Here is a 12,122-nt window from a genome sequence, read left to right on the forward strand (position 1 = left end):
TCCGGCTCGCACTTTAAGACTTCCCGAGCGGCCGCGGGGACGCCAGTCGAGCGGGGAGACGCTTACCTGCCGCTTCCCCCGCCGCCCGGTGCACCTGGCCGCAAGGGACCTGGTTCACAGGGAGGACGACCACACTCCGCGTTGTTGGAACCGGCGCGGGCGGTCCGCGCTCGTGGGGGCGCCTTAGCGACTCCTTCCCTGCTGTGCCCCATTCCCGGCGACCAGCCCGACCCCGAAAGGTGGGACGGCTCCCGGCTTCAGTTACGGAAGCGGCCGGTGCCCAGCGACAAGAGTTCGAAAATGCCTCGCGCGTTCCTGGTGAAGAAGCCGTGCGTCTCCACGTGCAAGAGGAACTGGAGCGAGCTCCCCGACGAGGAGCGCGGCGAGATCTACGTGCCAGGTGAGGCTCCAGCCGCCCTCCGGCCCGGGCGCCCGCGGCGGCGTCGAGGCTGCGGGCCGGCGGGCGCAGGTACGCGGAGCCGGGCGGCAGCGCGGTGTGAGCGCCGGAGCTGAATGCGGCCGCGGCCCAGGCCGGGTGGACCCGCGGCTCCCGACCCGGGGCGGCAGGGGGCGGGGGCGGGGCCGGTGGAAGAGCGCCGGTGGGGGCAGGGGCTGCTCGGTGGACTGGGAGCTGTTCCCCGGGCCGAGGGGCGCGGGACCGCCTCTCCCCACCCCCTGAGCCGCGGCGCAGAGGAGGCAGCGGGGTGTGTCACCGCCCAGGCGACCCTCCGCTCCGACGTCGTAAATCCAGAAAACCGGGACTTTTCAAGAGGCGGGAGGAGGGCACTGGAGCGATGCCACTTTGGGGGGCGGGGATCGAACTGGAGTTTCGGCCGAGATTTGTGCTACAAGACTCAGGGCTCAAGCGGCTCCCACAGGTCCTTCCTCCTCCCCCACAATACTGGTGGCCGGGTTGGAGTGAGGGTCGGGCCGGTGGAGGGCGGAGGCCCTCATATTCTCGTGGGGCTCCGGCTCCTTGGTCCGGCGCAGTGCGCCGAGACGCCTGCTGCGCCCCGCTTGCCCTTAAGGCAGAGGTGGATCGGGTCACACCTCTGCTAGAAACGCACTTCCTTCACCTTGCGGAGGACACAATTACGTGGAAAGCAGCTGAAGGGAGCCCACCCCACAGTGGGGGACCAGGCTGGGGGAAGCTGGTGCACCCAGTTATTTTTGGCAGACGCCTCGACAGCGTCGACTGTGAATGAGTAACCCGAGTTGCTTCTTCCTCCAGCGGCATCTTCCTCTGCACGCCCCAAGAACACTCTTGCCCCTTCTGTCCTCCCCCCACCCCCAACAAAGTCTTTGGTCTGGAGAAAGCCAGCTTCCTTCCGAACGACCCCTCCCCAGGCCTTGGGGGCGGGGCGGGGCCACTCAGAACGCCCGGCCCAGCCCCTCCGAGGGGGGGAGGGGGAGAGAGTAATTAACCAACTGACTTTGACCCTTGATCTGCAGACTCCCTGGCACCGCCTCAGGCCTTGTAGGAAAGTGGGGAAATGAGGGCAGCAGTGAGGGGCCCTGTGAGGGCTTTTGCTCAGTTTCCCTCCTGAATAAGCTGTTGGAGAGAGTGACTGTTGTGGTGAGGTCTTTGTGGCCTGACCTGCCAGGATCCAGTGGCCTGTGGCCCTGGCAGGATGTTTCACAGCTTAACCTGATCTCAAGGGGACCCTTCTTCCACAGTTCCTTAAAACAAGGGAATGTGCCAGAAGTCCCTGATATCCCCAGTGGGGAAACTAAGGTAAAAAGGGAAGTGAGTGGCCTCCTCACCCGAGGCAGATGAGGGTGTGGGCTCAGGATTCTGTTTATAGCTTCTTGCTTGGCCACACTCCCTGGTGAGCTGACTGGTTCTCTACCTGGGGTGGAGGGCGGGGGGCGCAAAGGGCCAGAGCCCCCTCCCGCCTCTGCCCTCCGCCCTCACCTGTGTTTGACTTGCTGCTTAGCTGCTCCTTGGGATCTGATAAACTGAACTTGGACTGTGGTAAAGGTGAGCTGAGCCTTGCCAGATTCACTGTGCTGTTATTTTTAGTTTTATTTCACATCCCAATCAGTAACAGATCATGTGTTGACTTTTACAAAGGACAAAGAAATTCTCGTAGAAATCACGGACTTCTTTGTGTCCTGGCAATTTTCTCTGCCACAGTTCTGGTGGCCACAGTGGAAGTGGCAGGGGAGACTCAGGCCCCAGGGGCTGTCCCATCAGGTGCAGGGGAGGGCCTCTGGGTGGTCCAGGCCACCTGCTGCCACCATCCGGGTGAGGGAGACCTGCCGGCTCTCTCTGTAGGCTCATCCAGGATGGGTGGCAGGGGTCTAATCTCAAGGGTGAAGGGAGAAGGAGAATTTGCCCTCCTTCCTCTGGCAAGGGGAGAATCCGTGGGGTCAAGGGTAGAAGATAGAGAACTTAATTTTACCTCTGAAAGCCATGTGGCCCACTGGAGAGTTTTCCCACAGTTTTTGGCAATGCAAAAGGGAATGTCCTCAGCCCACGCTCGGGTGCCTCCGATGGCTGGAGAGTGGGGGTGTGTTTTGTGCTGGTCTGTCCCCTGGCTGGGCCATTCCATCACCAGCCAACCATGACCCCAGAGCCAACTGGGCACGTTTCCGTTCACCTCGTAGACTCCTGGCACGTTGTGACCAGCTAAGCGTTGACCCCATTTCCAGTGGAGGGCTCCGGGACATGGGAGTGTTTGAGTTCCGACTTTCCTGCCAGGTTCCTCTGAGACCCTCAAGGCCTCCCAGAGACCCCCTGGAGGGGGAAGGTTTCACTGGCCAGAGACGCTGGGCCCCAGCCCGGCAGCACTGACTCCAGAGACCCAGTTTGACAATCGCATCAGCCTCTCTCCCACAGGCAGAATTCTAGAGCTTCTCACTCCCAGGGCAGAATCTTTCCCCTGGGAAGAGGTGACGATGGCTCCCTGCGCCCTGGCGACTTGAAAGGATTACTGGCTAGGAAGCCACCTTGAGGCTCCCCCGCCCCCACCCTCTCGCCTTCCTTTGTTATGTCAATATTGACTTGGAGTGACAGGGAGTAATGCTGGTTCCTTGAGGATAAACCCAGGCACCTGTACCCAGGAGTTAACTTCTACCTCCTAGACTGACCAGGAAAGGGCTCCAGGAACAAGGTTGAGTCCCCGCCCCTGCTGAGTGAAATCTCTAGGCCAGGAAGGCACCTGGCAGACCCGAGGCTGGAAGCTGGAGCCAAGGAGCATCCCAGGGCCTCTTCCAGGCCTCCCACCACCGCTTCCCAGCCTCCCCTCTGTCAATGGGCTGGCCAGGGTCTGCTCTGCTGCCCCGGTGGACACTTGAGCTCAGGGAGGCTGGCAGGCTGAGCAGTGGGACGCTGGAGCTTCCTTCAAGGAATGCGGCCCAGCCTGGCTCTACTACTAGGTAGCGTGGGCACTTGGGCAGGTCTCTTTCCAGCTGGTCAGGAAGGCTGAGAGTTAGCTTTGGGTCCCAAGGATGCGACGGGGGTGAGGATGGGGAGAGCTCAGGCCTCTGATGGTTACCCTACTCATTCCTTGGCCGTGTTTGGCAGCGAAGAAGATGTTTGCTGTGCTCACCAGGGAACAGGGCTGGGAGAGTGAACAGCAGACAGTAGGCAGAGGCAGAAGAGCAGCGTGGGCCTGGGCAGCCAGCTAAATGGGACTCCTACCTACCCCTGGGGTGCTGTCACCCAGGCTTCGAGGCTCTCTGTGCTGAACTTGGGTGTCCCCAGGCAGTTACCTGGCAGACCATTTGTCCCAGAAAGAACAGGCGAGGGGGCGGGTCCTTTGGCTGCAGGGAGGATGGCAAGGGAAGCTGGCGTGGCCGAAGTCGGGGCTCCTTTGTGTTACCAGCCATTTCCACAAGTCCTGGATGGAGTCCCACAGGGGTGCCAGGCCTGTGCCCAGCTGGGTGGGGGCTGCAACAGGAAGTGCTGCCCCACTGTTCTGGGCAGGCACCCTGGCTTGAGGGCTGAGGCACCGTTTTAACTTCTTTGTGGACACCCAGTGAAAAGTGATTGGGAAAGAGGGGAACTATCCTGACTGAGGGAACTTCTGGCAGTTCACAGAGAGTAAATGAAAAGTCAAGAGACTGGCCCACATGTTTCGCGGCCTGCCAGCCTCCGGCTGGTGCCGGGTCCTTGTGGACGATCGCTAACTGACCTACGAGGACTAGAGGAGGTGGGCTTGGGGGGTACCAGCCCTTCCTGATAAGGGTGCAAGGCTGCTGAGAACCAGCTGCACTGTGCTGACATGCTGGGCTCCCGCCTCACACTCAGAACTGGGCTGACCCCCATGCTCCGGGCAGCACCCATGCGGTCAGCGGGGCCCAGGAAGGGGTCATCCTTGCATCTGCTTCACTTGCTCTCCCCAGAGAGCCAGGGACAGGCCTCATGCCCCAGCCCTCTCCTGAGGCCTTGGATCGGGGGATCTGGCACTCTGCTCAACATCTGGCCCAGCAGGTTTCAATCCAAGAGATAGGGGACTTGCCGAGGCTAAGGCAAGAGACAGGCCTTGATGGGCGGCTGCCCTGGACATGGCCCCTCGGTGTCCGTTCCTCTTCTCTGAGCCTGGCCCTCAACATTGTCCAGGTAGAGGCAAGTTGGGCCAGCGGGAGGGAACCCATAAGCCCCCAGGCAGTAGGAAGAGGGCCAAGCTAGTCTGGCCTTGCCACACTCCACAGCTGTGGGCGGGTGATGAGTGGTCACAGCGCCACCGCCTTGCCGGAAACATCTAATTAGGGACAGAGAGCATCACAAGCAGGGCCCAACCAGTTCTGCTTCCTGCCTCCTGCCACTCAGCGACACTCAGTGCCAGGTGGCATGCCAGCATGCACTCCCTGTGCGTGTGGCCACAGCAGGGACATGCTCACGGGGGTGGCAGGGAGACAGGTTTGGCGGGGTGGGTGGGATGAGGCAAACGTCCCCACCCTGGCAGCGGGTGGCCGCCCATCCAGCCTCCTCTGCCCCTCGCTCAGGGTGGAGGTGCCCAGAGAGCCGAAGCAGGCAGGCCCACTCCCTGTCCTGGGTCCCCAGCACCAGCTCTGCCAGGTTTGTGTGGAACAGCAGAGGCGGGCAAAGGACACAGGTCTTCTCCCAAATGCGTGGATCTCAGGACTCTAGCCACAAGCCTCCCCTCTCGTGGAGCAAGGCAGCCCAGAGCAGCCACCATAGTGGGCTGAGCCCGTCCCTCACCTGCTGTCTCCTGCCCTGCTGTGGTGCGGCTGGGGGGCCTCGCTCACACCATCCAGTACTGACAGGCAGAGGAGGGTAGAGGTTCCTGTTCGTCTCCACCTGGATTGAGAAATGGAAACTGTCATGCAGCTTTGAATTCTCAGCCAAGGTCTCCAATAGCTGGTGAGCTGGCATCAGAAGCTCACCACCCGACCCTGCCCACTCCCAGCCCTGTGGGCACAGACAGCTCCTGGTGCAGGGGAGCAGGCCGGGATGGACAGCCAGACCTCAAAGACTCAAGACTGACACTCAGGCTGAGAGGTGCGATCCCAGCCCAGAGGCCAGGCCGGGGCCAGGCGCTGGTGAATCAACCCCAGGAATGAGGTGGCTCATTAAAGGTCCCTGGACAGACGGACGCCAGGGCCTGCAGGACGGGTTCTGGGCGTCGGCAGGCGCATTCTTCTCCTCTCAGACCTTTGTTGTGTTTTGAGGGGGCGAGAGCTGGGGCCTCTCCTGAAACTTCAGCACTATCAAACGCACCCTTGCTCCTTGATCACATTCCTCTGCTTCCCCCACGTCCCTTCCTCCTGGGAGAAGAGGTGAGGGCGGCAGCCCTCCTGCCCAGCCCTTGCCAGTTCTCTGCTTCACTGGCCGCAGCACGGCGGGGTGCACAGGGCAGTGCTCGTGCTTCTGCAATTCCACATCAGCCTCCCTCCGAGGCTCACTCATCCTTTCAGTCTTAGCCCCTCTTGATTCTTCCTTATGAAACTTGGAGGATGTCTTAGCTTACAGGCTTCAAGTACTGAGCTCAGACTCTTTGGAAGAAAAATACTAAGTTGAAAAAAATTTACCCCAGCTCTGTTGGCTTTGAGACTTGTCTCTCTGTGTCCCTCGAGAGCGCCGTCTTTCTGTCTAGTCAGGACTGGGCTGAGGGTCTGAAGCCAAGCCTCCTACCTGGCCCGTTCGGCGTGAGGTGTCTGCCATGGGTGTGGCTGCATCCAAGGGCTGCCAGGTATCGGTGCTGCTGCTGCTGAGGGTGCCCGGCCCGACATGCCCCAGCGAGCGGTCCTGCCAAGGGGGAGGGTTGCATAAGCCTGGGCAGGCCGCTGAGACTGTTAGGCTGCATCCACCTGCTGCTCCCTGACCTCCTCCCTGTTCCACCCACCTGGCCTGTTTCCCTGCAGAGCTGGGACCAGCTGGGAGTGGGGAGCCTGGAGCCCTGGGCTGCAACAGCAGGGACCGGCCTGCTAGGTGGTGGGAGGCAGGGCTAGGACCTCCCAAACCCCCAAGGCCAGCAACCAAATTTGCCAGAGGAGATGTCTGGAGTGGCTCAGATCACCAGGGGCCCTTCTAGGGTGAGGATGAGGCTCTAAGAGCTCTCCCTGGGCATACGGCCTCCACTGGTGGGTGCCCTTTGTCCCTGTAGGAGAATGGAATTCAGAGGGACCAGCCCAGGTGGGGCAGGCAGACAACTCCGGAGGGATAATTGGCAGGGCAGTTCAGTCTTCCCAGTTCCGCTAAGACACAAATTACTCAGCGGGCAGTGGTGCTTGGCTGGCATCACCTACAATTACCTTAATAGGGCGGGAGGGCGGTACAGCAGTGGTGGTCGGGGCAGCCCCGCTCTGCCGCATGCCTGCGATGGGAGGGACTGACTCTTCAGGTTCCAGCCATCTCACGGCTAGGGAAGCTTCCAGAAACCCCCCTGGATCCTCTTTCAACCAAGGCCCCCACCTCTCTGTTCTCTCCCCAGTCAGCCTGGGCTTCTGTCCACCACAGCCGTACCGGGAGCCAGAACCCTCCGTGGCTGAACCCCCTTCCTGCCCCCTGGCTTTGAACATGAGCCTTCGAGACTCCAGCTACAGTGTGGCCCCTGCGCCCTGTGTGGTGGCCCAGCTGCCCTCTGAAGACATGGGCCACTTGACAGATCCCCAGAGCAGAGACCATGGCTTCCTGCGCACCAAGATGAAGGTAATGCGGCTCACACTGTCTCCAAGGGCCAGGGGTATGTGTGTAGACCTGAGTCCAGCTCACGAGATGTGACACAAATGAGACGTAGGCAGAGACTGACCTGGGACCTGGGCCAAGGTCTGCAGAGGACTGAACTGAGCTGGAGCACAGATGGTGGCGGCGAGGAGGGATGTGGGGGCTGGAGTTCTTTGCGGTCTGTGCCCATGGGCTGTTCAGTTTCACTTCTGGCCCCAAGAGGTAAGGGGTGCTATAGGAAGAGCCAGCTCTTCCACAGAAGTCCTTGGCTAAGCAGGGACATGCAGGCCCACCTCAGCTTTGCCCCCTGGCCTCCTGTCGTGCTGCAACGAGAGTGAGGTCTGGAGTCGGGCACAGTGGTTGACTCTTCCCTGAGGCACTTGCCGGTGATCACCTTGCCCAGGTCTGCTGTCTCCAGCCCCTGTTAGTGTCCAGGCCAGGGCCTGGCTGAGCAGCCTTCGGCATTCAGCAGCACACAACCGTGAGGAGTGTGCCAGGCAGCAGGGATGCCCCTGCTTCCAGGGAGAGCACAGGCAGCATGGCTGTCCTGGCTGGGTCTGCATTCCTGAAAGCTCCAGGATCTGGGAGGATCAGCCTCCTGCTGGAAGATGACCCCGACCTAGCAGAAGGGTACCCCTCACAGTGTTCTCCTTGTGTCAAAAGACAGGAAAACTGGCAGCGGGGCGGGCCTGCCTCTCCCACCCTCGGAGGCCAGGCATGTGTTGTAACTGGACGGGAATAGCCAAGACCTATGCTGGGTGGTTGGCGGGAGCCAGCCGGGGCTCTCCTGAGGCTCATGGTACCCTTGTGCCCTGCCCCACTCCTTGGACCCTGTGGGTAGGGAGGGCATGGAGAGAGAATAGAGGGGATGCAACAGCAGATGAGCCACAGGAGTGAGTGCCTGGGACCTCAGAAGGAGTCTCCAGTGACATAGCCACCCACAGAACACAAGCAGAATCCGGAATGCCAGCAGAGGGGCAGCCTGGAAACCACGCCACCCTGTGCTGGCTGCCACTGGGGCTGGTGCGGTTCCTCTCAGCAGCTCTTTCCAAGGTGGCTGGCAGCATCTGGGGATTCCTTCAAATAATCCCCAAGGCATGGGGGCAGTAGGAAGGCAGAGGTGAAACAAGGCTGGTCCCGCGTGACGGGACACAGGGCTCACGGCTTTTGTCTCTCCGCGTTTGTATAAATGTGGAGTTTTCTGCAATTAAAAAGAAATCAATAGGGTTTATAGGCAGGTGGGTCCTCAGGGTGGTAAAGGCCTGGCTCGAGTAAAACCAGGCAGCTGGGCTGGCAGTGAGCGGACTCCAGGCTCACAGAGCTGCTCGGCCTGGGGACCCTGCCACAAAAGCCGTGGCCTGGGCATTTTTCCCTGTGCTAAGGGGGCAAACAAGAATGAATGGGCAGAAGCTACAGAGGGGCAGATGTGGCCTCAGCTAAGGGAGAACTTTCTAACAGAGTTGTGTGAAGATTAAATGGTCTTTAGGGAGTGAAGTTGCGTCTCTAGGGACAGTGAAGGAGGCTTGGTGACAACCTTGAAAGGGGACTTCAGAACCCAACTAGAGGCTGGGCCAACAGCCCAGAGCTTCCTTCCAGCCCCACACTGCCGATCTCTGGGCAGACAGCACAGAGCTGTGGCCTCTGGGAGGTGGGTGCCACCCTTCTCAGGGACGCTGAGGGCTGGCATCTGCGTCTTCCCAATCTGCCAGCCTGTGGCCCCAACTTCTGGATGTCCGTCAGCAATGCCGTCCTCACCCACAGGTGACCCTTGGGGACAGTCCCAGTGGAGACCTGTTCACCTGCCACATCTGCCAGAAGGCGTTCACCTACCAGCGCATGCTGAACCGCCACATGAAGTGTCACAACGACGTCAAGAGGCACCTCTGCACGTACTGCGGGAAGGGCTTCAACGACACCTTCGACCTCAAGAGACACGTCCGAACTCACACTGGTAAGTGGAAGCCATGGCTGGGAGGAGCATGCTGGAACCCCTGCTCTCCCTTAGTGACGGGCAGCCTGGGAGCTCAGGTCTGAGGTCCTCCTGAGCTCATCAGTTAGAAGTTTTGATTTGAGAGTCACTTGGGAAATTGGTGTTGGACAGGCCTCCATCCCTCCCTTGGCCCTAGCGGCAGGGGGCCTGTCCTTTCTGTGTCTGGAAGCAGCCAACAGGCTCCAAAGTCCCTGCCAGGTCTCTGATGCTGGCCCCTGTCCTCCCCACAGGCGTGCGGCCCTACAAGTGCAGCCTGTGTGACAAGGCCTTCACACAGCGCTGCTCTCTGGAGTCGCACCTCAAGAAGATCCACGGTGTGCAGCAGAAGTACGCGTACAAGGAGCGGCGGGCCAAGCTGTACGTGTGCGAGGAGTGCGGCTGCACGTCCGAGAGCCAGGAGGGCCACGTCCTGCACCTCAAGGAGCATCACCCTGACAGCCCACTGCTGCGCAAGACCTCCAAGAAGGTGGCCGTGGCCCTGCAGAACACCGTCACTTCCCTGCTGCAGGGCAGCCCCCACCTGTGAGTGGCCCGAACTCCCGGGGTGCTCCCAGAGGCCCCGAGAGGGTCCAGGGTCGCCTCTCAGTTGCCTGGCCAGCCCACCCTCCTGCGGCCTCTTGCCCAAACACCAGTAATCAGGACTGGAGCCCCCATACCTTGGTCTCGCCCCTGGGCACATGTGCTTACTCAGGCCCAGCAATGATCTTTGTTCATTTTTGCAGTTTTGACTTATGGGCCGAGGTTGCTCTGAGCCTGGGAAGATGTTCATATGTCTAGAGAAGGGATGAGGCCAAGGCTGGCTTCGATTAGAAGCAGCCGCCCATAGGGACAGGCACTGTGTGCCTGGCAGCAGGACTTCCCACCCAGAGGAGGTGTGAGCTGGGCTCCCACTGCCCCGCCTCTCCGCACAGGGTGGGGGCTGCAGGCCCCCGGTGGACAGCAGAGCAAAAAGCACTGGCAAAGGGCACCCCTGCAAACACCTGCAGTGGGGGCTGGCCGCGGCCCCACACCCAGCAGGGCTTCTAATGCTCAGGGTTCTGAAGGGCACTGTCCTTCCAGCAAGGAGAGGCACATGTATGCCCAGCCATGTGTGTGTGTGCACTGCCTTTCCACATATCACCTCATTTCTAAGAAATAAACTGCAAGGTGCCAAGAAGGTTTTATTTCCTTTTTTTTTTTTTAAGATGACAAATGTACAGATGTTAATATATTTTTGGTGCCAATGGCAATGTTTTTAAGAGTGGGATGGAGCTGGCTTTTCTCCATTCCCATGCGCTTCTATTTATCCTGGACATTTCAAACCTCCTCTGTGCCTTGGCTCTGGGGGGCGGCGTTGCCCCAACCCCCACCCCACCATTCTTTATACATCCTGAGACAGTCACTGGAAGACCTTCCTCCAGCCTCGCCCTGGACGGCTGCTCCTGCAGACAGCATGTGGCATCTTCTACTCTTCCCTCCCGGCTCTGTCCTGCACCTCCTGTCAAGGCAAGCCCCAGTGCCCTGGGGAGCTGGCCTGAGGCTAAAGGTGTGTCCCTCTGGGGCTTTAGGGGGAAGGCAGGGGGGACAAATGACGATGCCCATCCCACTACCCGAAGCGCTAGGACCAGGCTGGAAGGCCAGCCCTTTTCTTGGTTGAGTCAAAAGCCCTAGCACAGTGGCAAAAAATGGAACAGAATGATGACCAGCACCTCAGAAACTTCCAGAGGGAGGAGAGGTTTGATGGCTACCAAATTTTATCTGTTGCCTTTTTTCTGACTTTTTCATCTGGCCAGGCTGGGGTTTCGAGTGCCTTGAGAGAGCCGTCCTGGTTGGCTGGCTGGCTGGCTGGCTCCCTCGATGCAGCTAGGAAAGGGGTTGTGGGTGTAAAGGGGTGTGTGTCTGTGGACCGAGGGAGACAGGCAGGGGTCAGAGCCTGCCAGAGGCAAATGCAAAGAGGTCCCCAGAACACAGCCGGCCGAGCAGCCCCTTAAAGCCAAACCCCACCCGAAGCAGAACCACTTCGACCTCCCCTGCCCAAAATGGTTAGAGCCTGCACCTCCCCGCTCAGGCTCAGGCCCAGCGGACCTAAGAGGAAGGAGCCTTCCTGGACTGCCCTCTGAAATGTGTATAGATTGATTCTGAAAACTCTCGTTTCACTTGCCTTTAGCGTGTCTGGGGAGCTGCCGTATTCCGAGTTACACAGCACACAGTAATGTTATCTGCAAGCTCTGTTTTTGTTTACATTTCTGTATCCCTGGGTTGACTGCCAATCCGAGGCCGTCATGAGGCTCTGTGTTGTCTGTTTTATTTTATAACCTTCCCCTCAGCTATTAAAATTTGAGAACTAATGTCTTCTGTGTTTCTGATGTTTTTGTCTTATGGGCCCCTTTTTCCCCCACACAGAGAATTCATTGAAACAATCAACACAGTCTTATCCAAACTCTTCCTCCTCATGGTCACCAGGGGGCCCTGGTCAAGACCAGAGCCTGGCCTGGGTAGCTTAAGTGGCCTGCCAAGGGCTTCGGACAGTCAGTGCTCGCCGAGCCCTAGTTCAGCACACTCTGCTCTTGGTGGCGGCGGCCTGGCCCCACTGGGCCCCGTCCATCTGCCTCATACCACCCTGCATTCTGACTGGTGGCCTCTACCAAGCCGAGACCTCCAGGCTCTATGCAGTCACACGGGGATCCCGTCTTGGCTTCCCAGGACCCTGCCAGGGTTAGACCACAGGAGGAGCCATAGTCCCAAAAAGAGGGCACAAAGTTCACGTCACTTCCGGTCAGACAAGCAGGGACGGCCACCTAGTGACAGCCACACTTGTATCTAGGCACCTAGGGACGGCCACACCTGTGTCCAAGCACTGAGAGATGGCCATACTTGTATCCAGGCACCTAGGGATGGCTACACTCTGTGTCCACACACCTAGGGATGGCATCTGTGCAGCCCTTGTTCTGTGCCAGGCACACTTGGAAGTGTGTTATGTGTATTGGCTCACTTGACTCAACTTGCTTCTGAGGCAGC

General features: G+C 59.6%; 1 protein-coding gene across 1 annotated transcript; it reads left to right on the forward strand.

Moving 5' to 3' along the window:
• On the forward strand, window positions 1–11,452 carry OVOL1 (ovo like transcriptional repressor 1). The gene is made up of 4 exons (XM_039471148.2): window positions 1–400; window positions 6,903–7,120; window positions 8,897–9,086; window positions 9,356–11,452. The coding sequence occupies exons 1-4, from the start codon at window positions 301–303 to the stop codon at window positions 9,649–9,651; spliced, it is 804 nt and encodes a 267-aa protein (XP_039327082.1). The 5' UTR covers window positions 1–300; the 3' UTR covers window positions 9,652–11,452.
• Window positions 11,453–12,122: the final 670 nt, after the last annotated feature.

Source organism: Saimiri boliviensis, chromosome 6 (genome assembly GCF_048565385.1).
Source record: "Saimiri boliviensis isolate mSaiBol1 chromosome 6, mSaiBol1.pri, whole genome shotgun sequence".
NCBI classification, from domain to species: Eukaryota; Metazoa; Chordata; class Mammalia; order Primates; family Cebidae; genus Saimiri; species Saimiri boliviensis.

Bases quoted from the DNA above. Each gene is read 5' to 3' on its own strand.
- OVOL1 (XM_039471148.2), top strand. From the start codon at position 301: ATGCCTCGCGCGTTCCTGGTGAAGAAGCCGTGCGTCTCCACGTGCAAG. The intron at 401-6,902 runs GTGAGGCTCCAG...TTCTCTCCCCAG, and splicing joins CGGCGAGATCTACGTGCCAG to TCAGCCTGGGCTTCTGTCCA. The intron at 9,087-9,355 runs GTAAGTGGAAGC...TCCTCCCCACAG, and splicing joins ACACGTCCGAACTCACACTG to GCGTGCGGCCCTACAAGTGC.